Source organism: Cydia strobilella, chromosome 4, assembly GCF_947568885.1.
Source record: "Cydia strobilella chromosome 4, ilCydStro3.1, whole genome shotgun sequence".
Taxonomy (NCBI): Eukaryota; Metazoa; Arthropoda; class Insecta; order Lepidoptera; family Tortricidae; genus Cydia; species Cydia strobilella.
In genome coordinates, this window is record NC_086044.1 from 5033309 (window position 1) to 5061276 (window position 27968).

Sequence of the window (27968 nt, forward strand, 5' to 3'; positions counted from 1 at the left end):
AGATAACCTCTGAACATTGAAATTAATGTCACAACAATGCTCTTCATTCATTACTTTTATGCATTTAATATGGCAGCTGATACTAAGTTAAGGTGATGAATGCTCATGTAGTACCTACTTATTTGATTCAAGCTAGTCGCTTTTAGAATTGCAGAGCAAATAATAGAACTTTCAAGAAAACTATTTTGGCCTTATTTTTTTGTATGCACAATATGATCGACACCAATCATAAAACTCATAAATCTATTTTTTAAAGATTACTTGTATTAAAATATGTGTTCATCGTGTTTACTTATTTTTACAAATTAGCCCTGAGTGTTTATCGACTGGCCAAGAAATATTTGATTCCTGCATACCCCTTTTCAGCAGCAACATAAAAATTCCTGCAGCTGAGAATTTCTAAGCCCGAAGTACTTTTACAGTACATGTGGTGCTACTTTACCGCACTAGTGGGATAATTAGCACATTACGTAACTATGTCGAAAATTTAAATAAGTAATAATTTAATTATTAATACTGTAAAACGTTGTACGATGATACATGTGCGAATAGGTAATTCCCAACTCATGTCGATTTAAAAAAACATTCTCTTCGGTCGTGTTTTAATTTATCGCCACTCGTTGCGAATTTCCTATTGTTCGCACTTGTATCGTAATGTACTATTAACAACTCATAAGACTTATAACAGTATGTAACCCTGGAGCGGTATTCGACATGCGTTAAGTGACGTTTCGTGTTGAACTTCAGTTGAATGGAAGAAATCGTGTGTTGTCAAATAGGTAAATTTGACATTAGCAATCCACAGTTAGGTGACAACGAAACCAAACCGAACCACGCAGAGTTCAGAGCCATTTTAAACCGTATAGTAGTAAGAAAACAAAGTTGATTTTTGTTGCATAATTTTTTCAATGAATGAGTTTTGGTGTACAACCAAATGATACTTTCCACAGTTGATGAACAAATGATTCATTCCACTGTTGAACTGATGTTGAAGCCGAAACTGACAGTTGTGCATCTCGAATAGGGCCCCTGTATGCCTTTGGCTATACCGGCCCTCATCAAAACAACATCAGTGTATTCCTGTACAGTCCCAAAGGATTGTCTCCCTTGGGCGACAATGTATTGTCACTATTGTCAGAAGGTATTACGTATGCTCCTAATGCATGGAATGCCGTGCGGTATGCACCTTGGTTTCCTAACGTGATGTGAATGGATATAATTGGATATCCTTTTTTTTAAATTGTAGGTTTATTTTATTTTATAACAATAAATTGACGTAAGTTCAAAATCGTGATAGTAGTTTTGATTATATGTATTACAATATTGTTTTTGTTTGAAGTGTCATTGAAAACATTGGCTATAATATAAGTATTATAAGTAGGTAAACGCCTCGCTTTATATCCCCACACATAAGTCTTAATTTATCATAAAGATACAGACGTGTGTGTTATGAATAATAGTTTTAATTTTAGTATTAATACCTACTTAATTTCATGCTTTGTCTAAAAACTTAATTAATGTCTAAAATAGCGTAAATCCCCAAAATACAAGGACTAAAGATTATTTTAGCAAAAGCTTTTATTTAAAGGCCAAAATTTAAATAAATATAGAGCACACCATACCATAATTACTGTACCTCTTTTTTTAATAATAAATAAATTGAAAAAAAAATAAGAAAAAATTAGAAATATAAAGCAACTAGGCTTATCATAACGAAATTCCTTTTAAGCCTTATCTAATAAGTATTTCTACGTATAATATTATAATATAATCAACATGAAACCCACCGCAATTCGTAATTGGATAATTGTAGGTATAGTAATGTAGTCACGCACCTTCCTTTCCTAACACACTTTTATTATTTGTTTTCTTAGTAAAACTACTTAGTTTATGTTTTTTTTACATTTTCGAGCGTGAAGCAAAAGGGTTTCGAATAATATTATATCTTTGCAAGCTTGAAGTGTTCTTAGAACTTAAATTATGTCTAGACATTCTAGACATGACATAAGTTATAGCATATATTATCAAGTTACATCGCGCTGAGCGCGAGCTAGTAAAGTATAAATATAATATAATGTAAGCTAAAATACATACGTATTATGTCTTACTCGTTTGCTAGCAGTAGGTTGTAGTAGTAAAACACTTTATTGTACAAATAAAAAGAAAACAATAAAAAACACACAAGGCTTTAATCATTAAAGCCTTGTGTGTTTTTTTAATGGATTTCTTCCAGTTAAAGTTGATCATCCTTGTTGTTTCAACGCATTGTACGTTTACAATCGTTATTTTAAATAGCAGCATTTTTGTTTATTATAATGTAGGATAGGAGATTTTAAACTGTTGTGATTCATTTTATGGTTTAACCCACGAAAGGTTCTACTCACGCAACTTGTTACAGAGAGCCGGTCTCCATTTCCAAGCTCTGCAATGCTAAGTAATCGTACCGTTAAATTGCTTGTATATTTTATCTTAACTAGCTTTTCTCACGACGTGATAAATCCACAAAATCTACAATAACTCGAAACAAAGCACTCACCGATAGCTCACAGGCGCCCTCAAGTTCACGGCTGCCTGACGCGACGGTAACCTCCTCCTCTTATCGCCCTCTCGCCAGCTCCCGTAGCTCCTCAAAAAACCCCCAACCCCACAATCACTCCCGTTCACTTCCAAAAAATCCGTTTCGTTTGTAAATTCAAATCGTTCAGACACGTTCACAACACTAGTTAAGTTTTCAAAATTGGAATGGTTGCTTTCGTAAACGCCGTTATGTTTGGGACTAGAATACACGTAAACTCTATCGAGTTCTGAATCGTTCTCAGTTTTGATGGTGAGGTTGGAGATGAGGTCTGATGAGTTGAGGTGGTCGGTTGAGGTGTACCACGCTTCGAGGATAGCGATGTGAGCGTCGAGCTGGCGACATGTCAGGCGGAAGGCGTAGTCGTGGCATTGTTGCTCTTCGACGATTTCTGAAACAAGAAAACACACGTTGTCATGATGACCAAACCATTATAACTATCAGCTGCGGTATCATGGTCGCCTTTTTATCACCTGTCATGCCATGCGACACTTTCGCACTTACATATTTGTTAGAACGTGACAGGCATGGTGACAAATGATAAAGAGCCGATCATCTTAGCCCTACTGGTTGCGCCTGTAACACCCAAAAAATCTTAATGAAAATCATGTGTAAGTTATATAGCGGAAAAGATAGAAGGATTGTACTAATATTGAACTTAAAACAAACTCAAAACTATCAAGTAACCAGTATGCAGGCAATGCTGCAATAAGGAATTAATTTGTCATTCATCGTAAAAGCACCCAGCTCATGCATATTAATGCCGTATCAGTAACGGATTGCGGTGCATCGATATATGGGTGCCCTATTGTGTAAACATGTCAGGTGACGTATTAGTATGTAGTAGTAGTAATCACTTTATTGTACACAACACAGGTTTACAAAAATAAATTATAGTAATGGTAGTACAAAGGCGAACTTATCCCTATAAGAGTTCTCTTCCAGCGAACTTTCGAGTAGATGAGTGGAAAGGGTCTCTATTGTTTCCCATAATTATAGTTTTAAATCATAATGAATTGTTTGTCCACATTTTTCGTTAGTCATAATTTGGTTTTTCTCAGAAACGCGTAACTTTTCAGGATTGCCATAAAACAAACCTAACCTAACCTATGTATAGGATAACCTGAGGAAAATCTGAAAAGTTAACGGTTTCAGAATTATAAAAATTAAAAAAAAACATGCATGGAGCTAATTGTTGCTACTCGTAACTACTGGACATTTCTATGGGTTTATCCAATACGGACATTGGACAATAAAATTAAGCCCTCAGGCTTAAAACTTAAGGCTTAAGGCTTAAATTCAAAAGGCTTTCAAAACTGTTAGCGAAACATTCCGACAGCGTAACACAGTTTATTAAAAATTATTAATAAAATTAAGCTGCCTCAATATTTTGATATTTAAATATAAACAGAAAGACAATAGACGATTGTTTTATTTAATTTGCAAATACTTCATTCCGCGAATATTTGTACCTCCACCCGCACCCGTAAAGTAGGTAGGTCTAGCTAGATAGGTAGATTTTATAGATATTTGCCATTTTCAAAATTAGATACCCCGCTTTCGAAGTTACCCCAATGCACCTTAAATAGTTGCTTATATTTATTGAATAAAAGTAGGTTTCCTTCGACAACAACATTCAATATCCTCGTAGCAATCTTGCAGCGAACGCTATATAAGTAACGTACTCATTTAACTTTTGTTTCTAATGCATCATCTACGTTACCTCATAAAAAATGGTGGTTAAAAAAGTAAATCCTACCCGTTGCATAATTCACGCGGCCAGCATTCTTGCACGGACCTATTTGTTCATTCAAATTCAAACCACAGACCATCACCCATAGACTCCGCTTTATACGAAAGCCGCGGCGTCGTTACACGTACTTTTTTATGCTGCTGGATCGTATGGCGTTAATATATGGATTTTTAATTTTATTGTGGTATTAAACAAAATTAAAAATCCATATCTTATCGTATATCTTTTTAAGAGCCGTAGTCGATTTTGGAGCAAAAATTTTAAATTGATAGATTTAGTCGTTGAAATTATACACGTTTTGTTACGTAATATCTAAATAACGAGTATTGGTTTCTATTAGCACATTTTCTCATCTTGCCTTTTAATAATGAGGTCGCGAGCGTGCGTCACCGGTAATATATGAAGAGAAGGGGCAGTTTTTAAAAATTCATCAAAAAATTATAGTGGTAAATTATACAAATTGATGTATAAGAATAGTTTCAACAAATGTTGTAGATTGTTCAAGTATCCAAAATACGTTGAAATTAAGTCGATTTTCAGAGAAATTGTAACTTGTTTTGAAGTAATTTCTGGAGAAAATTGAATTCGTTTAACTTTCATTTCCTCGAACTAAGTCATATAACAAAAATATAATCTGATAAAGGTCAAGTACAGAATATGTGTAATACAAATTTACCATTTTTAGCAGTCCAAACTTTACTAAATTTACAAATAAGAGCGACAAAATCAGTGCTTTACGCGCGTTTACCTAAACGTCCTTCAGAAAAAAAATCATTACTAATTTAGTGAGTCTGTTTAAAAAAAAATGATCTGATAAAAGGCAAGATAAGAAGACGTGCTAATAGAAACTAGTACTTGATATTTTAATTTGGTAACAAAAGGTGTACAATTTCATCGACGAAATCTATCAATTTTACATTTTTGCGACTAAAATCGACACCGGCCTCTGATATAAAAAATCATGCGCTATCCGTCGTGCGATTTCGTACGTGCCATGAAAACTATTTAAATAGAACTGGCTATGAAGCCGATGATGGTCTAGATGGCCTTTACGGTACATATGGTGCTAATTTACCGCCCTAGTGGGGTACGTGCGTATGTCAAAAATTTAAAGGGCCATATGTACTGTAAAATTTAACGTTGTACAATACACTTGTAACGTAATGTATCATAACCTCCCTATAATATATCCAGACACGATAAGCTAACGTTTTATTACGTTACTGTTGTTGTTGTTACTAACATAAGTTAAAAGCTATAACTAACAAACTTATGGACCATATGTTGTCTCTCAAATAAAGAACATTAATTTAATTTAACGTCCTAATATTAACAAACCTGTATAGGTGCATCGTATTTTAACTTTACGCTATCGATAACCGATACCTTAATTACATTAAAATTTGGAGAAAAGAAATTTGGTTTGGCCTCTGTTCTAATATCAGTCGAGATGACGTTTTATTCGAAATGTAGTGTCAGTTGCAAATGTGCGGCGTTACCACTCGACAAAATCCGTAACGAGTACGTACGAGGAAGCCTGGGCGTGCGCGACATCGCCGATAAAATGCAGGAGAGCAGGCTGCGATGGTACGGTCACATAAAAAGACGGCCTTCTAAATACGTAGGAAATTTGACGCTACAACTTTCCATCCCAGGTCGAAGATCCAGGGGTAGACCCAGAACAAGATGGAAGGATGTAGTGCTAAAGGACATGAGTGAGTGCAAGTTATTCGAGGACGATATCTTGGACAGGGCGAAGTGGAAAAGGTTAGGCAGGAAAGCTGACCCCACCACCATGTGGGAGGAAGAGAGCTGAGTATCAGTTGCAAACAATTTTGTCAAATTTCGCATGTTAGGTACTTGATGTCGAAAGAATGGCAGGCGGCCCCCGGCAAAAATATCGATCGAGACAAATGGCTCAAAAATATGTGAACACGACTTTATTGTCTAAGGTGTAAGAGCGTACACATATTTTTGAAACTTTGGGAATGTATATATATTTATGCCCTTGACGTACAAGTCGCGCTCTCACACTTAATTATATATGTACTTTGGGAGTGGCAAGGAGTGACGCCGATTTATCAGATACATGTCATGTTCCAGTGCTCCGGCTAGCAGGTAAGTGATCTGTGATTCAAACACTGCCCGGGTATGCCCTAATAAATTCACGGCGTGTTGAAGTTACATATTTATGGAAAATTCTTTGTAGGATTACGCTATAAAGGATTCCTTTATAACCGAATTGGCGGATTCATTGCTCAGATGAAAGCTCGGTTAGATGGCTTTGATCTACCTATAAAGGTCCCCTTTTGAAATTGCGAGAATATATATTCTGGCAATTTTAAAGGTCTCAAATAAGGCAGATATAATATGAAAGGTTGAAAATGGCCAGGAGTGGGTGTCTTTCTGATACTAAGGACGAAATGTCAAATTATCTCTATGACCATCAAATAGAAATGCCTGCACTATGGATGGTAAAGAAAGGATCGCAATCTCTTATGGCAGAATTGTTGTAAAAGTGACCAGCTTTCAGATGTAAATAATAGTTCCAAATCTCTCCGGTGGCGCTAGGTAGTGACCAAAGAGTATTGTAATATATAGGAGACTCTATGACATGAACCATAGAGGTATAATAATGTAGAGATGAAATGAGGGAGGGGCAGCGAATAACCCGACCAAAATACGTAGGTTGTTTCTGGTATGTTGTCAGGAATGTTAAAACGTGTTTTTAATTGTGTCGCATTGCGTATGTTCTGTCCCTCACGGTCGCACAAGTGCACATCTATATAAAATACTAGGTGTATGGTCTAGGTACTTCAGTGCATGGTGGCGCCGCCTATTTACTGTTTTTTACGGTCACTTTTCGATACATGAAGATTCATTTCCTTACCTCTACCTTCCATAGCCTGCACTTTTGCTAAGCTTTTTAAAACACGTCGAGTTAGACCAAGAAAAGTCTGCAGAAATTTTGACAGCAGACGCAGTGCCAGTGTTATTTATACGTCATAATTTCATAGAAGTATGACGTTTAAAATAACACCTGCACTGCGTTTGATGTCATAATCTCTGCAGACTTTTCTTGGTTTAACTCTATCAAAGTATCTCTGTCGAAGTTACCATCTTATGGATTGCCGGAGGGACTATGCAAATGGATCGCTAGCTTTTTGTCTGGCAGACGCATACGAGCCGTAGTAGACGGAAGCTGCTCCAATAGCATGGACATTAACGCTGGCGTTCCGCAAGGCTCTGTGCTATCCCCAACGCTGTTTTTGCTGCACATCAATGACATGTTGTCTATCGACGACATTCATTGCTATGCAGACGACAGTACTGGGGATGCCTATTACGCAGGCCGTGCCAACATCCCTCGTTCCGTGGTGCTAGAGAGTCGTGAAAAGCTTGTGTCGGATATTGAGGGCACTCTATCCAGAGTTTCGGTGTGGGGCCGGGACAATACTTACAAGACTTACCATGTCAGGGAGTATTGGGATCCTCGGTGTCGACATCTCCAGTGACGTCCAATTCCGTAGCCACCTGGAAGGGAAGGCTGATCTGGCATCCAAAAAACTCGGTGTGCTCAATAAAGCACGGCGATACTTTACTCCGGGGCAAAGACTGCTGCTATATAAATCGCAAGTCAGACCCCATATGGAGTACTGCTGTCACCTTTGGGCAGAAGCACCTGGATGCCAGCTTGGACCCTTCGACTCAGTCCAAAGGCGCGCTGTACAAATCGTCGACGATCCCAAACTCACAAGCGGTATCGAACCTTTAAGTCTAAGGAGAGACTTCGCCTCCTTGTGTGTGTTCTACCGCTTGTACAATGGGCTGTGCTCTGAAGAATTGTTTGACATGATGCCAACGGCCGCTTTCTATCACCGCACCGCTCGCCATCGGCAGGGTGTTCATCCTCACACCCTAGCACCTAAATGGTCGCGTACTGTGCGGTTTAAGAGGAATTTCCTCCCGCGTACGCTTTGGCTGTGGAATGAGCTCCCTGCCGAGGTTTTCCCGAGGGGCTACAGTATGGGGTTCTTCAAAAAAGGAGTGTACGGGTTTTTAAAGGGTCGGCAACGCGCGTGTAATATCTCCGGTGTTGCAGGCGTTCATAGGCTACGGAAACTGCTTACCATCAGGCGGGCCGTATGCTTGATTGCCACCGACGTGGTATAAAAAAAAAAAAAAAAAAATCAACTTCTTGATTATCCATGTTGCTGCATATGCGCCCTCATATGCGCCCACTTTTTGACAATTAACATTAGTCTTAGCTGTCAGACTTGAAAAGGTTGAGTCTAGCCTAGGGTAAGTCCGGAACAGATCATTTAAACCAAGGGTGCATGGAGACTATACGAGTATAAAGGAGCCAAATCTCTATGTATGAAAAGTGTCCATCAAAAAACAGTAATTAGGCGGCGCCACCATACACCGAAATACTACCAAAAACAACCTACGTAATTTGGTCGGGTTATTTGTTGCCTTATATGGTTCATGTTATACTCATGTCCCAGAGCCTAACTAGCGCCACCGGAGAGATTAGGAACTATTATTTAAAGCTGAAAGCGGTCACTTTTGCAACAATTCTGCCATAACTGAATTTTCAAAACAGTATGTAATCCTTTTAGGACTTCATCAGCAGTTTCGCAGTAAAAATACTGTTATCGAGCTATATGGGTTTAAAAATAGTTATCTATCAAAATAAGCTAACGTTATAGGTTACTTTGCTTAGATTAGGTTAGGTTAGGTTAGCTCCGAATGAGTTCTAGCGCAGAATCAGCGCCATCTATGTCAGCGGCACATACAGTTCCGATTAATGGCTACTTTTTTCTATACATTGATTTGAAAACTATACAATACATATAGGTATTATAGTTACAGAGATATAAGCCACCGCGCCATAACACTTTTTGTTACGCCCGGTTTTTGGAACGTTTTTACGGCAAAATATAACTCATTATTATTTACAACGACGGGACTTAATCGCGTAAAATAAGTATTAAACCCACCTCCGACGTTTCGAGGACGGCGTTGTCCCCGTGGTCTCGGAGAAGACGGAGGTGGGTTTAATACTTATTTTACGCGATTAAGTCCCGTCGTTGTAAATAATAATGAGTAAAAATCGTGAAAGTTTAAATCAAAATATAACCCGCCTGTAAAGGTGTAGCGTAAAACTTAGGTATTGATTTTCTTTGCTTTTCGATGTCCACAGGAAAGACACAAACGAGTTAAGCATACAATAAAATGTGTACAACCTAGTTGCATATAGTCCAATTCGCAAATCCAGCAGATTGCGTCCCAAAAGGCAGCCTAATGCAATTTAACCGGTATCCCATTGCATTCACCCTATCCTGCATCCCTTACTTGCACACACAAATCCGTATTATCCTCTCACCTGTACAGCACCCTTGCGCTCCCAAATTGTAGCGTTACCATGACGACCGTCCAAAACAAGCATTTTCGACCAATTTACATTGATCCCTGATATCTACTCATTAACTTGAAATTACTGTAAACCAGAATGGCAATAGGAGCTCAGGCTATATTGGTTATGTATGGGATTAACAAGGCATCTCTAAGGGAAAGTAAACGTTAATTGGTGGAATTAAAGTGCAATTTAGATTAATTAACAATGAGGTCGTAGGGTAGGTATGTATTGATGTTGGGGCGACAATCGGACCGCTTGACAAAGGTTGTGGGGCAGGATTGGTATATTTATAATGTCGTTTTGCACACTGGAGATAACTACTGTAATTGCTGAATACACTTCCTGAGGAAACTGTGTTATTGGGGTCACAGTTTTCAATTATGTTGAAGTAGCAGCTTTTTATGAAAGCTTAGTATTGAATGCTAGGTTTATTCTGTAAAGGAATCTTATTAATTTTAATGCTTGAGTTTTCATTTTCATGCACAATACCAATACCATTCGGTCATAACAGAAACAATTTTATCTATTACACATAAGTATAATTTAACTTGAACCTTAAAAAAAAGTTTGTGCGTGTAATCGTTACGCGCGATTGGAGTAAAACTTATTTGACGTGTATCGCTATGTTGGCACTGTAACGTAATTGTGCGTGTCACTATTGAGCGTTACTTCCGTCAGAAAAATCTGAGTTACCCTCTAGTCGCGCCTAAAGAAGTTTTGCTTCAATTAACACTTCAACTTAACGTGTACAAATACCAATATATGTTAATACCTAACAAGTGATGAGCATTTGGCTGTAACAACTGTTAAAATCGATAATTTCGCGGCTGCATTCGACTCAAAGATGTAACAATCATGACAAAAGTGTTGACATATTTTCACCTACACCAATTTAGATCCCTAAGTATCCCTAATCCTCAAATTAAAATAGGGTTGCAACCACTGCACACCACTCGAGAAACAAAACACATCAAATAAGACTGCATTGTCATGTCAGAAAATACTCGTAGAAGAAATCAATTCGCCTCAACGAAGAGGGTGCTACCCTAAGTCGGTAGGGGTGAAGATGTCTAGGCCGTGTTTCCATTTGCAAAAACAATATTTACTTACTAAATCTCAGAAACTGGCGCCAACCAATTAATGAGGTAAATTCGAATTTAACAAGTTGTTATGGTTTTGATACCAACTTTATGATTGGCGCGCATCTCATGCCTACTCTACACTATCGGCGATGATCGTTGATAGTATCATCGTCTCTTCTCTCATCAGCAAGATCCTCGTGCAAGCATCCACATGAGTCATGACGGCCTGTACAACGCAACCACCCGGCGATTCCTATGATTCCCTTTAATAAGTGCCTAAAAAACCGGCCAAGCCCAAATCGGACTCGCGCACAAAGGGTTCCTTACCATTACGTAAAAAAACAGCGAAAAAATCACGTTTGTTGTATGGGAGCCCCACTTAAATATTTATTTTATAATGTTCTTATTATTTGTCCGTCTGTCACCAGGCTGTATCTCATGAACCGTGATAGCAGGACAGTTGAAATTTTGATGATCTATTTCTGTTGCCGCTATAACAACAAATACTAAAAAAGTAGGGAACCCTCGGTGGGCGAGTCCGAGTCGCACTTGTCCGGTTTTTACCCATTTACTTAATTTCTCAAATTCGCATGCACCAATCAGGATGAGCGATCTTCAAAGTCGTATCAAAATAAGATCAAAACCGTATCAAGTTGTTGAATTTAAATCTGGCTCAATATAATGGAGGGTATGGGAATACTCAGATCCTATAAACAATAATAGAACATGGTTTTCTCAGTTTCCATTTTATCCGTGGTGGTCACTTTTTATTATGCTCCAATTTTATCATGATAAAGTAGGTACCTTACTTTTTTGTAAGAATTCTTTTATAAAACTATTACGAAAATACGAACAAACAATAAAATGTCAATCATCGAACTTAAACTATCGTGAGACATATTTCAAAATAATAGTGAGTAAAAACCGTACTGATATAAATATTTTAAAATGTCAATCAATAAAAATATTGTTATATGTTTTATCCACCGTCCACCGTCTTGTATTTTCCACCGTTTTATCCAGTTATTTGCATTAACCCAACGACATGTGTCGTGTAGCGTGCGACAATGCGAACGTATTAACCTTTCTTCACGATTGCCTGATAAACATGAACCGCTGCTTTGCATAAAAATCATGACAAGAACATTTTTATTATAAAGCACTGAGAAGCTTTATTCATAGTATTTTCTATGTTGGTCAGGTTTCTTAATCTTAAATCTTAATACACACTTGAAATTTTAGCTTTAAAAAAGTTTTTCATCCATAAAAATATACTGAGACTCAAAAAGAAAGATGGATTAAAATAGTTATCTATGTTAATATTTTTTTTTTGTGTGTGTTAGATTAGAATTTAGTTTAATTTAGAGTAAAATTTTTGTGTTTGTAAAACAATTTTTTTATGTGTTAATCTTGAAATAAAAATGGTTTTAAGAAGACTGGCAAATTAAGTCAAATGCCACTAGAAAGCGCACTAACCATTATAGGTACTTACTAACTAATAACTGTATTTCTTTTTACCGACCACTTGTTATCGAATATTCTGACCGTACCATTTTATCCCGTCGATAGGGTTGTCAAATGATCGTGTTTGCAGTAAAACTACGCACTTGGCAGAATCGAGATAACGCGCGCATCCCGTGGGTCAGGTGGGAATCTTTAATTATTAACACGCGCGGAGGGTGACAACCCTAACAAACTGCCTTTAACATGCAACAGGGCGTAACCGACTGTGCACTATTTGTTTTTACTCTATTACATTGTAGGTACTCTACCTTTTATTTAATTATACCGGTGTTAATATTCAAATAAGTTAATTAAGGTCAATGTGTCAAAAATCCTTACGTGAGTACTTTGCTGGCAGAACGATGAATTCTTAGTGTTTCTGTTTTGAAAGTTTCATCTGATATCTTATGTATTTGTATGTATGTATATTGTATGTATTTATATGAATATTATATATACAGATATATGTATGTATGTCTATGCCTATCCATTATTTAACTATACTTGTATATATGTAATCACTATGTTGCACCGCCTACAAATTATCTGCTTTGCCCGAAGGTTGACTGGTAGAGAATGCCTCATAGCATTAAGTCCGCCTTTTGTACGATTGTATTTTCTTTTGTGCAATAAAGAAATAAATAAATAAATAAATAAATGTGGGTAACACTATACAAGGGAAGACCGTCTACAAGTTCTTTCGTCGCTTTTAACTTACTTTTGCATACTCAAATTACCTACAGAAAGTCAGTAGAGTGTAGGTAGGTAGTAAGGAGGTAGACTGTTTTTGAGCAACGTAGTAGGTATAGTGGTATATAAATACGAGAGTTCTTGCCCTGCCTTATAACGGTCTTCCCAGTAATAAATTTTATATGCCGGTCTTTTCCACATTCCGTATAACAATGTACAAAAACTATACTTCCCCGCACCAACTATGCTTCTCTGTTTGGCCTAAAGGTTGACTAGTAGAGAATGCCGTGTATATTTTTACTGTGCAATAAAGTTTAAAATAAAAAAATATAAAACTACAATATTGAAGAATAAGTACCAGAACGATTGTGTAATTGTCCTAATAATGAAATAAATATCATTGGTTAAAAACTAGACGAAGAATTGCGTTGGTTTGAACTCTCATTGAGTCATTGAGTGTCTTTTCAAAAGGGTTTATTTCTCTATGAACACCATACAAAAATAAGCCCTTTAGAAAAGACACTACTCCATTAATAAGAGTCAGTCGTTATCCTTAAATGGAATGTTATACCAAGTTACTTAGACCACATGAGGTTCCAACATTCTAAAACTATATAATTATAAATATTCAGTAAGTAGAGTCGGGCCAAGCTAACTCTGCATCGCATTTGCAATCACAGTGTGGTCATGTAAAATTTCTTTATAACTTTTTTATTTATTTATTATTTATTTTATTTTTTTATATTTTATTTATTGAGAAGTTTAACAGCGTTTACATTAAATAATATACAAAAAACATGAGAACTTAAGTATAGCCAATAACAGAACTCCCTGGAATTTATACAAAATGAATATTATTAAACAGTCGATAAAGCCGCAGAGAATACATCTAACATTTTCTTAATTTACATAAATTGTATAATCCCACTCCCTCATTTTGTTATGATTACGCCAGTGCAAAGTTAGTATAGCCGGGTTCTTAAGCGTTTAATACCTACTTGTTGTTTAGAAGAATAAAACACTACTTAGTATGAAAGTATTAGATACTATTTATTACAAGCAATAAGAAAACTATAAAAACCCCAAATCTAAGTGCAGATTTTCATATATAACAATGGTCGATTTAATCTCCTTACTTTTCCAGAAAACTTTTGGATTTGGTTGAATAATTTTATCCTCTACATACATAAAAATGGCACGCACCAAATGCAACTTTCATGTTGCATGAATAACCGATGAACGACGAAAGTGCAGCACTCAGTGTCTTTCATTGAATAAATGTTCGCGTAAACTTTTGGTAAAGATACTTGGCACGATACCTTGGGACTTATTTGTGCAGATAAAAATGTAGGTACCTATTATAGTCAGCTTCAAATAGATAGTGACGGCCAAAGTGGCCAAATATCTCTAGATATCCTTATTTCTATTACCATAGAATAAAGGTATGTTATGATATGTTATGAGGAAAGTTCTGAGATATGGTAGAAGAGCCGGCAGTAAAGTTTCGAACCAACGTGATACCGCGATGAGATGCACAATGGTTTCCCATAAAACTGATGCTAAGTCCGAATTTGATAGTCTGCCACGGCGGAACTAGCCGAAAGTACAAAAAAAATAGCCACTTCCGGTGCGAAAAAGGGGGGGTCATTTAACCCATCTGATACTGCAATAAAAGCTATGGCATCAGTTAGAAATTTACTGGTAGATACAGAAAAGCGAAATCTGCCAGTATGATTCCTGCCGGAAGTGCTTGGCATACGCTCTCAAAGGTGACCATCAGGACCCCTAAATTAACCCATCTGATACCAGCATGAAACCAATTCCAGTCGGTAGATATGAACCTTCTCTTCAGGAATATATAAGTCTGCCAGGGCGCTTTCAGCCGAAACACCTTGACATACGAGATTATGTGAGCAACATCCGTGGAACCCGTATTTTGGAATTGTACAGATTACAGACATTTTAATTATTGCAGGCTTATGATTTTTTACCTAATGCTTATATTTGTATATTTTTATGCCATTAATAACATATATTTCAAATTCATTAATATACACAATATAATTTGGGCATTAATTTAATACCTGCTTACGGCTTTGTACTTCTTTGTTTGCCTTATTAAGGTGCTAACAAATTAGCTACCGATATCTTTACAGTTGATAGTACTCGGCTCTTGAAGTATATGTAAGTATGAAACATTATAGGTTTTATGATATTATTTTGAGAAAATTGGAAAACAAATTTGCTTTGTAAAAAAAACTCTGTTAATGAGATAATTAAATGAGACCTCATTGAACAGATTCTAAAACCTCTTTTAAATATAAAACTTAACTGGCCACTTCACGCTGATAAATCAAATGACACGTTGACAATGACATTTAAGACAAACAAGCAGTTAAATACATGATGATTATTTTTTAGATAGAATTATAGTTTATTTATTTTGTTCGGTAAATAAAATAAAAATTATGAGAAACTTTCTTAATTTCTATTAAAAGTTAATTGTTCTAGTGTAAAGTACCAACCATCTCGTAAAATTTCTGTAGCTAATTTGTTAGCACCTTATATATAAATAATACAATAATTTCAAATTACAATATCCTTTATTTACCAAAATGAACAAAATTATTATTATTATATACTTATTGTAAACGGGTGTAAAAAGACAGGATTTTCAACGTCAAGGACGATTTTTACCAATAATCCAAATATGAACATTTTAAATCATTTTTAGGGTTCCGTACCCAAAGGGTAAAAACGGGACCCTATTACTAAGACTCCAATAGATTATATTCTGTTTTTTATTCCGTAATCCGTAGACTAAAATGACATTTCATGTGGTACTAAGAAATGTCATGTCTTACATATGAAACGTCATTTTAGTCTACGGAATAAAAAAACAGACCTTAGTTATCTCAATTTGTAGTGTTATAAAACAACACCCTGAATGTTAAACTACGTCAGTTTTGCGTCAACGTCAAGAAATGTAGGGGAGAGGTGGGCATGACGGGATACTTAATGTTTCAAGTCCAATAAAACTGAAAATGCTATTTTTTTGTTTTTGTTATTTTTATTTTTATCTTTGGTAATCAGTCTTTCATAATCAACACTTACTAGGAACTCTCTAGTTAGATAATAAAATTAAAAATAAATTAAAATGGCCAAAAGTGCCTTCTCTCCATCTTGCCCCCCAAGTATGGTAAGATGGGGAACCCCTACGGGACAAGATAAGAATGATTCATATAAATATTATATTTAGGGCCTAAACAAAACTTAAATTTTTGGCTTTTGGGTCCATCGTCTGATAACTTCTCACGAACTGTTTTACTTTTATTTCTTAAGTCGTCTGAGAGACAGAAAATGTGTTTACAGCTAACATGTACCCCATCTTCCCTTGTTAATTTTATTGTTTGTTGGGTTAATTTTATTGTTTGTAAAAATTGACATGTAAAAGTGCCCCTGTGGCCTATTTGCTGAATAAATGTTTGATGTTGATGTTGATGTTGAAGAATAAATAAATTCAAATCCGAAATTCTTCATCAGTTTATCACTTTAAAACTACGGCCGTCAAGATGTACCCCATCTTGCCCCATGTGCCTAATGAAATTCGAAAGTTTTTTGTAAAATAAACCGTACTTGAAACCAAACAAGTCCTTAGCTGTTGGCGTGATTGCTGGGCCATAGGAATAAATTAACAGTATATATGTGCTGGTGATAATAAGGAAACAAACGCAAACCAAATAAAACACAAAAACCGGCCAAGTGCGAGTCGGACTCGCGCACGTAAGGTTCCGTACCATAATACCATTACGCAAAAAATGGCAAAAAAGTCACGTTTGTTGTATGGGAACCCCACTTAAATATTTATTTTATTATGTTTTTAGAATCATTTATTCATCAATTGTGCATTACAGGTAATGAATACAGGTGTTATAAACAATTAGTTATAGTTTGTTATAGCGGCAACAGAAATACATCATCTGTGAAAATTTCATCTGTCTAGCTATCACGGTTGATAAGATACAGCCTGGTGACAGACGGACAGACAGACAGACAGACAGAAAGCGGAGTCTTAGTTATAGGGTCCCGTTTTTACCCTTTGGGTACGGAACCCTAAAAATAACAAGGAATATGGCAAAAACAGTTTTTTTGCAAATAAATAATTAACGACACCATTTGTCTAGCCGGTCACTGTGCGTGTTACTCGTCTTGCCCCTCTCTCCCCTACATAAGATAGTGATTAGATACACCAAATAGGTGAAAAAACGCCTCAAGCGTAAAAGAAACCACCAAAAATTATTTTATGTCGCATTACAAGCCTGATTTAGCTATGAATACTAATACCCCCTTATTCGTAAAACTTTACGAGCCTGAATTAGTTAAATTATGTTTTATCCTTTTCTTACAAATACATAAGTCAAAATGACAGACAAAGACAAACGATTCATATAGCTAATTCAATGACTATTAATCATATTATTCACATTATTTAATTTATTTGAACTTAATTTATTATAAATATGTGTTATTAATAACGTAATAATATACAAATATAAGCATAGAGTAATAAATTAATAAGCCTGCAGTATTTGAAATGTCCGTAATATGTACAATTCCAAAATACGGGTTATACGGGTACCACGGATGTTGCGCCACATAATCTCGTATGTCAAGGTGTTTCGGCTGAAAGCGCCCTGGCAGACTTATATATTCCTGAAGAGAAGGTTCATATCTACCGACTGGAATTGGTTTCATGCTGGTATCAGATGGGTTAATTTAGGGGTCCTGATGGTCACCTTTGAGAGCGTATGCCAAGCACTTCCGGCAGGAATCATACTGGCAGATTTCGCTTTTCTGTATCTACCAGTAAATTTCTAACTGATGCCATAGCTTTTATTGCAGTATCAGATGGGTTAAATGACCCCCCCTTTTTCGCACCGGAAGTGGCTATTTTTTTTGTACTTTCGGCTAGTTCCGCCGTGGCAGACTATCAAATTCGGACTTAGCATCAGTTTTATGGGAAACCATTGTGCATCTCATCGCGGTATCACGTTGGTTCGAAACTTTACTGCCGGCTCTCCAACCAATAGCACTAAACCATGAAATAGTTCAATGAAGTATAAAGTTGATATGCAGTTTCAATAGACGTTTAAAGACGGACGTTACGACGCAATTTTTTGTTTTCTCTCTTTATTTTGGCACAAACAGTCATTACAAAAAAGTGGGGATACCGCCGTTTAGCCAAAATATTTTTCGCCAAATTTCACTTCGCAACAAACTTATGGCATCAGTTTCATTTCCCAAATGAAATTTTAGCAAGTTTTTTACTTCGCAACCATTTCATTTCCCAACCCCATATTGCGAAATGAAAATTACGTACTAGGTTGGGTTAGGTTAGGTTGGATTATGAAAATTTGCGAAATGAAATTTTGCCAAATGATAATTTGCGTAAAATAGTTTGGGAAGTAATACTTTGGGAAACGATTTTTGGCAATACATTAGTAAACCAAAAAAGTGACATTGAAAAATATTACATATAATATTGACAATACAGTGCCGAAAACGTAATAGATTATAGTTATACATTTGTTGCAACGGACCTGAATTAACTTAACTATAAGAAGATGAAATTGAAAGATGATGATTTTTAATTTATTTGATTTGATTTTTGTGACATAATATCTCGCCATATCATATATAATGGTTTAAGCATTAAGGTCATGTCGTTAATTTTTTTTTTTTTTTAATACTACGTCGGTGGCAAACAAGCATACGGCCCGCCTGATGTTAAGCAGTCTCCGTAGCCTATGTACGCCTGCAACTCCAGAGGAGCTACATGCGCGTTGCCGACCCTAACACTCCTCTCCCTCGAGCTCGTTAATATACTTTTGGAATGCTATGTTTAAAAGCAGTTTGTCTATACATCAATATGAGAGCATCTAATGCGTAGCATTGCTGTTAAAACCACATAAAAACTTTACGACAACCACCAGAAAAATTACTAACACCAGCTGACAATAAAAACTATGTTAACCACTTAGAGGAAAACCATTAAAAAAAGGAAAAAAAAGAGTGGGAACTGTGAATGTCATCTCGCTTTGTGTCGTATAGGGCACAGCGGATGTCATTCCAGATCAAGAGCAGAGCCAAACTGGGGAAGTTTTGCACCTTACAGAAAACCGCAGCCAAATAACACTAGACCCTTCTCGTAGTGTTGTGTTCCTGCCGGTGAGCAAGGTTGCCAGAGCTCAACAAGGGTGCGGAGTGTTAGGGGCGGCTACGCGCATGTAGCACCTCTGGAGTTGCAGGCGTCCATACGCTACCGAGACTACTTACATAAGCGGGTCGCATGCTTGTTTGCCACCGACGTAGTACGTATAAAAAAAGACAGCAAACAATCACACTAAAATAGTCTTTTTCTCAGTGTGGAAGAAAATATCATAGTCATGTTGTAACAAAAGTCGTAAATACAAGTCGTAAAAAAGCTTTCATATATATATATATACGGTGATGATGTCAAACGATTACAAATCGGAAATCAATCCATCAAGAAAGCGCTCCGCTAAAGGTGTTGGGATTAGTTCCTATTCACGAACGAATGATTAATGATTGTCGTTCATTCCCTTCATTCCCATGTTTACGGGAGGTTTAACCGTTTAAGTAAACTAATAGGAGTGGTGAAGTTAGCCCAGTTTGTGTAATGCGAGTTGTAAACGAAGTTGTAAGTAAAATCAATAAAAGAGTTCTAGTCTTAGGGCCGGTACAGACGGACTGCAAATTATTCTTTATTCTTTATTGTATTGCAGTCATGTTCATAATATATTAGGTGTTACAGTTTGAGCAAAGATAGATATAACTCCGTAATAGATGGATACAGTCTAAGGAAAAAACGTGCCTCGAAAATCACGAAAATTTGACTCTCGATCAGATGGCGCCACTAGTTTTGGCCTTCACTCGTATAGAGGGCGTTGACTGTTTCGTTTGTTATTTATAATTTTAACGCATACCAGTGAAAGAACATGGGTGAAAATCATATAAAAATAATTAATGTAAATAAAAAAATAATTTATCCATATTTAAATACATTTTAACGTATTTTTTTTAAATCTTCATTTTTAGTTTTAAAGTATGTCGATAGATGGCAGTGAATTTACAGTGGTTACAAAATTTACTATGACAGTACCGCTCTATCTTATTATATCCTCATTGGTTTGAGGATGGTAGGTACATGACACCCTGTCAGGGCACTCATTTTTTTTATCTCATTTAATATATATAATATGCATGGACTTAGGCTAGTTTAATTTAATTTGTATGCCAGTTTGTAGGCACAATGTGGAGATCCTATGTACTTACATATTCTAAATAGTTTAATGACCTCTTTGTAACCCATATTGACAAATAAATTATCAATCAATCAATCAATCAAACCCGACGGCAATTTGAATGGGTACTGCACGCCGACTGCAAGCCGACTGCAACGTCGGCGTGCAGTACCCATACAAGTTGCAGTCGGGTTGCAGTCCGTCTGTACCGGCCCTTAGGACTTATGTCTGTACCTATTACTAACAAAGATGCAATTATTGCAAATTGTCATGTAAAAAGAAAAGCTTCAGGTAGGTACAGCGAGCTTGAAAAGTGCGTACCCATTATATGAATAAATTACATTCATAAAGTGCATATGAACTTTTGCAACTGTGTTTACATTGTACACTGCCAGGCAGGTGGCAGGTAGGTTTTTTTTTATGTGATATTCAGCAAACGAGCAGACGAGCCGCCTGATGGGAAGCAGTCATCGTCCCCCATGGACGTAAGCAACATCACAGGAGCCACTTAAGCATTGCCGACCCTTGAGAACCCTAAATACCCGCTTCTTGAAGAATCCCATGTCGTAGCACAAAGGAAATACCTCAGGAGGCAACTCATTCCACATTCTGCACGTTCTGGGAAGAAACGAGCGGGATGCCCGCTTATTCATGGTGTGCCATGTGTCTAAGAAGTGAGGATGAGCTTTGCTCCTTTGGCGGGAGGTGCGGTGATAGAAACGAGACGATGGCACCAGATCAAAAAGTTCTTCGGAACATTCCCCATTGTATGGTATTGTATTGTATGGCGCATCAGGCGCATACCTAGCTATGTATAATTATCATCATAAATTGGATACCTACATCGATCCAACCGGTTATTTATGACCTTATGACCGAATAAATCCCAAGATTTTAAATTCTCTTACAATATCAAACTACTTTGGCAACATGCTTTAAAAAAGTCAGAATTATTTCCGCGCACGGATTGCCAAAACAACTAAATAAAAGTCGCTTCAGTGAGTTCAGTGTGGTGATGCAATGAATTGCCGGATTTACTTCCAGAATACAACATTTATTTTGGAAGACCGCATTGGAAGGTCATATATAAATACTAGACTATAAATTATTGTATTTATGTAGTTACCTTTTTAAATGTTTATAGTCTGTAAATTGTATTTCTGGAAATAAACGTTATAAAAAACTACATTACTAAGCTAAAAATATGAAATACAATTTAGATAAATTTAACAACTCATCCGTCATAAGTCCCCGGCAAGCTCGGTTCTCCATACAATTACAAACATAGTTAAGCTCTCATTTTAAAACGACTTGCTTGATTGCTCTGAAACTTTGTACTTACAATAAGATAAGGTTTATCTAGGTCTGTAATTAGTTTATGTAGCTTCAGATACCATAGTAAAAAAATAAAGCGAATATAGGTTTTTCATACAAAACTTGTTTTTGCTCTATTTCGTTTGTTTTAATGACTGGAGCTATATTAACTAATTACAAACCTAGATATACCTCATGTCATTGTATGTATGTATGTAAACACTTTATTGTACATAAGACAGATTACAAACACAATAAAAGAACATAAATATATACAATGTACAAAGGCGGACTTATCCCTATAAGGGATCTCTTCCAGTCAACCTTTGACATGCATGTATTATTGTATATGCAAAGTTTCGTTATAATAATCCAACACGTAGTTTTAAATGAGAATGAAACTCCGTTTGTATGGGAAGGGGAAATTCGGCCGAGCTTGCCGGGGACTCATAAAATCCGCTAATAAATATATCCACCAATAAAACAATTAAGCGCCAAGTAGGCAAGTACAATAAATACGTTGATCAAAAACCGACACTCATCGTTTGAACTTATTTAGATCGGTAGTTCAATTTACACATATAAGTACATAGAATCCCTACGTAGGTTTACTGATGTTTCGGCGAAAATTACTTGACAAACTTTCAATTCCCAAACTATTTATCCCATATTTTTAGTTGGGCGAAATTTCATTTCGCAAATTTCCATAATCCAACCTAACCTAACCCAACCTAGTACGTCATTTTCATTTCGCAAGTATGGGGTTGGGAAATGAAATGATTGCGAAGTAAGGTTATGCCAACGATTGGTTTGCCAAATGAAACTTTGGCGAAAAGTTGATTGCCAAGTAAAATTTGGCGAAATAAATTGGCCAAAAAGGAAGTACACCCCCTACGTAAGTATTGGTTCGAGCTTCGAGAACTTCCTTTTGTAAACTGGGGCGCAACATTTTAAGAGACGCGAGAATTTCTGTACTCTGGTCCTATTATACTAATCTAGCATAAGAATATAATAATTTGCCCAAAAATAGTATATAGATATTATACTACCTTCCTTTTGATAACCCCATGGGAATCAAGGTGTGAAATTATATGCGTCTTATTGTGAACCCGTTATCTAATTATGTGCCACCAAAGTTAGCAGACAAAAATACAGATATTAACAAAAGAAAAGGGAGCAAAATATTTGCCACCTAGTTTCTAATAATCCTACTCGTTTCATATTTATTTTTAATTACTTCCGCAATCGCTACACACAATGCAAAAATAGTATTTTCTAATGTATTCTAACCCACCATTCATGTGCCGTATGAAAGTATAACCATTAAAAAAAACTATTCACATGACAATAGCACCCCTCGATTCTACTAATATCAAATCACCGTGATTGGGATGCATGAAAAAATCGGCCAAGGGCGAGTTGATACTGGTAATCGGGGTTCTAAAAAAAATAACTATTATAATCAAGCCTGTTTTAAAAATAGCGTCTAGCACCAACCTTTTCTTACGTACGTACTTATATTAGAACTACGTACCTATATTAAACGTTTTATTCACATAGTTTTTACTTAAATGTTTTTATCTAAATGTATTATGAATTGTCCTAGTATACATTATAAGCGACTTGGTTTCGGTTGACTGTAATGAATGCTTATATATTTTGTAATAAATAAATAGAATAAAGTAGTCGGGTCGGGTATACAAAACAATTTCGTGTACAAAATAATCACTAACTTTGGCAAGCACGCAAACGTATAAATTACATACGCGTAACTTAATTGAAACAAATGCTTAATAATATTTACAGAGATTCGTCCGAATTAGGTAAGTACAACCAGCTCCATAAAAACCTTTCCTAACACAAATATTTAATTTAATTATTTGTAAACAAAGCGCTTACAATAATTATCCGAGAGCTATGGAACTTTAGGTTATATCCTAACGCAGCGTCTTAGGTAAGCGAACAACTCGCGAACGCGAAGCGAAGCTGCGCGGCGCGGCGAGCCCACGGCATTCGCGTTCGCAACGAGATCGACCACGTATTGAATATTGATTCACCCCGCGCCGCATCGCTTCGCTTCGCGTTCGCGTCTTGTTCGCCTACGTAGTACGCTGCGTAAGCGTCTGAATCCCTTCGAGAATACGAATATTTGTTAGTTACCGCACGGATCCCTAAACCTTGCCCCAGTGGCTTAATGGCAGTCTGTCAGTCCGTATGAAATTATCATCTGTGCCATATTCCTAGGGATAGAGAAGGGGAAAGCGATGAAGCCATTTGTCAAATACGGTCGCGAATTTATTTTCTATGAATTTAATTTAATTCTCTGATTTGATCTATGAAAGAGCGTGCTCCACCGTAGACCTCATCATCACTTACCATCAGGTGGGATCGTGGTCAAACGCCTGCCTATTCATCACAAAAAAAAGAGAGTTATTTTTGAATGCTACCTCAAATTTTTTCTTTTTAATCTATAAACTTAACCCGACTTTTTTGGCCCTCTCAGTGGCCCTGTTTTAGGTTAGGGATCATGATTGTTAATGAGGGCTATCGTTTTTTTGCTCACCAGTTGGCGCCTCTGTTGATGGTGGTCCAAAAGACTATAGAAAAGCTGTCAGTCATTGAAGTGACAAGTGACATTTGACATTTCGAACTATGGAAAAGACCACCATCTACACTAGCGCCCCTAGCGGCGAATTCATACGCGTTAGCCCTCATTCTTATAGCGATTTGGATTTTGCTGCATAGCAACATGTTAAATTTTGGGTTCAAAATGGCAACTATTCAATTACCAATTAGCATTTTTTAAGTGACACTCCTCTTCATTTCACCTGTTTAAAATTCCAGCTTTCCCAATAGTGGATATTACTGCAATGTTCTGCCCCCAGAGTGCAGCACTAACCTTTTTAGTAAACCATAGAGTAAATTATAGATAATGTATCTTTACCAGGTTTTTGACATGTTTTCAGAGATAATAAAATATGACATTGATGCATAAAGACGGTTTGTTTACAAAGGACATACCGGGAAACGCAAATCCGAAATTTCGCTATCTGCCTCTTTATTGCTCGCAAGAGTGACAAAGATGTTAGATAACGAAATTTCGATTTTCTTGTTTCGCGATAGACCCTCAGATTGTGTTAGTGGCGCCCCCTTGCAGAGTTACGCGTAATATTCCCTATTTAAGAGAAATGCACTGTAGTTGCGTAGCTTCAACGTTCATTTGGATACCATGTCAAAAAGCAGTTTGTTTCCCTAGATATCATCATAGCCATTGCAGTTATGCAAATTATGTATTATACAGCTACTTTGTACCATACGTACAATCCCCCTTCAACTTTCAACTATGCATTTTTTTGCTTACAATCTCAAATAGTTACCTACTTTCTAAAATGTCTGAGGTAAACAAAAATCTCCCATTACTAATTGAGAATTTGTACACTTGTCCAAATGTCCACTACTCCAGACGAATTGAACTTTATGCACATGCACGTAGGTCTATGTTGCTCTGTGGCCTGTGAATGATTAATCGGTCTTTGGCGTTGGACCTGCGCTGCCAATATATCGGTCATTGGCGTCCAAAAGATTGCATTTTTAACAATCGTCACCCACCGATTTGCTTTTATTTTAACATACTTTTCGCGCCTTCGCCTTCAAAGTCGCACAACGAAACAAAACCCTCCATCATTCGGTAACTATTGTTAACTAGATATAAATAATCAGACAAGCTCGATAGTTTATACAAACAAACGTAGCTGCACACAAAAGCCCGATTATTTTCTTTCAAAGCTTTCGCAAACAAACTGCCACGCTATGCTACGGTGGAGTTCTATCATCATGTCCAGCGTTGTTCGGAACATTTGTTTGTGGTGTTTGGCGAAAAAAAAAACAGTTTGGAGCAATACCAGACTATTGCGAATCGGTACCTGTTGTTATGGAAATGGGGAAATACAGGGTGTGTAAGTAAACGTACTCTGATCATTAAATTCACACAATTCACACACTTTTCTTGCATATGCTGAGCCCGTTCCTTTTGTCGCGCATGCCAATTTTTAATCTTATTTGTAAATAAACAAAAAAATAAAGAAAAAGATTAAAAGAAATTAATACTAAACTACTTTTAACTATAGGATTGGACCCCAAAGAGTTTATCACTTTATAGTTTATTTTGTTTTCGTGTTGTTTTTTTTCATCCTTTTTAGATATGTAAGTAGGTCAAATTTAAAGCTTTATGTAGTGATCTTCTTAAAGCTATAAACACATACATTACACTACATACTGTACGCAATATGGCAATACGTACTACTCACTCTTAATTACATTTGGATAGCTAATCTATTTTCGTGATTATGGTTAATACTAGATGGGGTAAGAGAAATATTAGGGCAAAATAACACTTGTAGGGAATCCTTATACTTACTTGTTTCTCTAGCCCCGAGCAAAATACACTATGTTTCGCTTACTCCACGTGACCTCAATAAAATAGTTTTAATTAAAGCATCTTATCTTACCTATAAGCCCATCCACTCCCAGTACCAACAATCCCACGTGCCATAGCGCGAACGCGCTCAACATTTTCCCAAACTCACATCCTTCAGCATTTTCCAACACCAAACACTATCAGATAACATTTAAAACGCACTAACACACAATCTCATTAACTCACACACGTCATTGTATTAATAATTGGATTTAAAGTTGAATGACTGCGTACGTAAATACGAGAGACGTGAATTTAAACGCACGCGACGCGTACTCTCCCTCTGAAAGCTGGCGCGGTACTGGATTTTCTTCGTAGCCGTAGCGGAGCGTAGCGTCGAGCGTTTTGGGAAAGCCCTCAGAGATTGATCGAATTTTCATTGCCGTGAACGTGTGGGTGACGATGACGTTCTGTACTTTAGTTTGTATATGACGTGCAGTGGAGTGAATGGGGTAGTAAATCTGCCGTCTAAAAGAAAAAATGGCAATGAGATAATTTCGCAATAAAGACCTTATATAGCGTAAATTCTTTTTTTATGGACCGCTAACGAGCAGACGAACCGCCTGATGGGAAGATTTAATTTTACCTTCTTTTTTTATGTTGATAAAAAACCAAATTTAGGATAATATGCAAACAGAATATATTTACAATTTGGGTAATTTTATTCAACTTTTTTAGGTTTTCAAAAAGTGGTCTGCGGAATAATTGCCGCGACCCATACAAAATGTATGAAAAGAAAAGCAATTTGACGCAACCGTAGACATATTCTCGGAGAATGTCCCAATTTATTGCAGTACTTGTAAAATCCAGTATTTGTCTTTAAAATTACAGGATACAATTTGTAGTTTAATTTTATTCCGGACCCTATCGATTAGATCACAAAAAAAGCAATGAAGTAAACCATTGGTAAAACGCGTTCACTGCAAGCGCAAGCTGCTCGCTACGCGTGTATAACCAAACCTAAAGCCCCCTCCACACGTGCGCGAATCGCGGCGCGAAGCTGCGAACGCGAGTGTGGAGTCTAGTTCGCTAATCAGCGAAATCGACTCTACACTCGCGTTCGCGGCTTCGCGCCGCGTAGTCTGGAGTGGGATTGAGGTATTTTCCGCGCTACGAACAGAGAGCCCGCCTAGGGGGTTGCTGGCAGTGAATGTGATAAATGATATGATCTCTCATCATCATGAAGAAAAGGAAAGCCCAGTCCTTACTGGGTCCAGCTTATCTATAAATACTGTAAATATGTATGTAATAGGATGTGTTTGTAATCATTGTTATCAAACAATAGAATAACTTCATTTACCTATCCGCGTTCAGCGCAGCTCTAGTGGACGATATTCTTTTGGGTTTTAACAAACACATCCCTCTACGCATCCTCGCACATCTCTGTTGGAAACGTAGCCTTAACCGACCCAAATAATGTCATACACTATTACAATAAACGATCGACGCCGTGAAATGTCTCCACACCCGCAAGCGCCAATCATCAAGATCGAAGGCACGCCCGCACATTAGTATAGCAAAAGCGCCGGTATTACTTAAAGTAAAGACATGTAATTGATAAAGACTATCAATATAGACTTCTGAACACAATGAAGTGCGTAAGGCAACGGCAATCTGTGTTACGGAGTGAGATTACCATGGTAAACTTGGCAACCGTGTGAAAAAATACATATTTAAAATGTCGCGTCGTCCTTGTTATAATGACTACCACCTACTGCCGTCTTGTAGAAAATTTTACTAAGCCTTGCCCTCTGCTTTATACTGCAGATCGTCTTATTATGAGCTGAGTTAGATTTGATGGCGTCGGGAAATAGTAGATGTTAACCA

At 36.8% G+C, this 27968-nt stretch overlaps 1 protein-coding gene across 2 annotated transcripts in view; it reads right to left on the reverse strand.

Moving 5' to 3' along the window:
* LOC134740989 (uncharacterized) overlaps window positions 1–26513 on the reverse strand; it is a 152093-nt gene extending 125580 nt beyond the window's left edge. Inside the window, exons 1-2 of one of the 2 annotated variants that reach the window (XM_063673705.1) lie at window positions 26173–26513; window positions 2537–2966 (exon numbers count right to left, since the gene is read on the reverse strand). In XM_063673705.1, the coding sequence (XP_063529775.1) occupies window positions 2537–2966; window positions 26173–26236 (494 nt within the window). In that variant the 5' untranslated portion in view covers window positions 26237–26513. The remainder of the gene's footprint in view (window positions 1–2536; window positions 2967–26172) is intronic. The other variant, XM_063673704.1, reaches the window with a different exon arrangement.
* Window positions 26514–27968: the final 1455 nt, after the last annotated feature.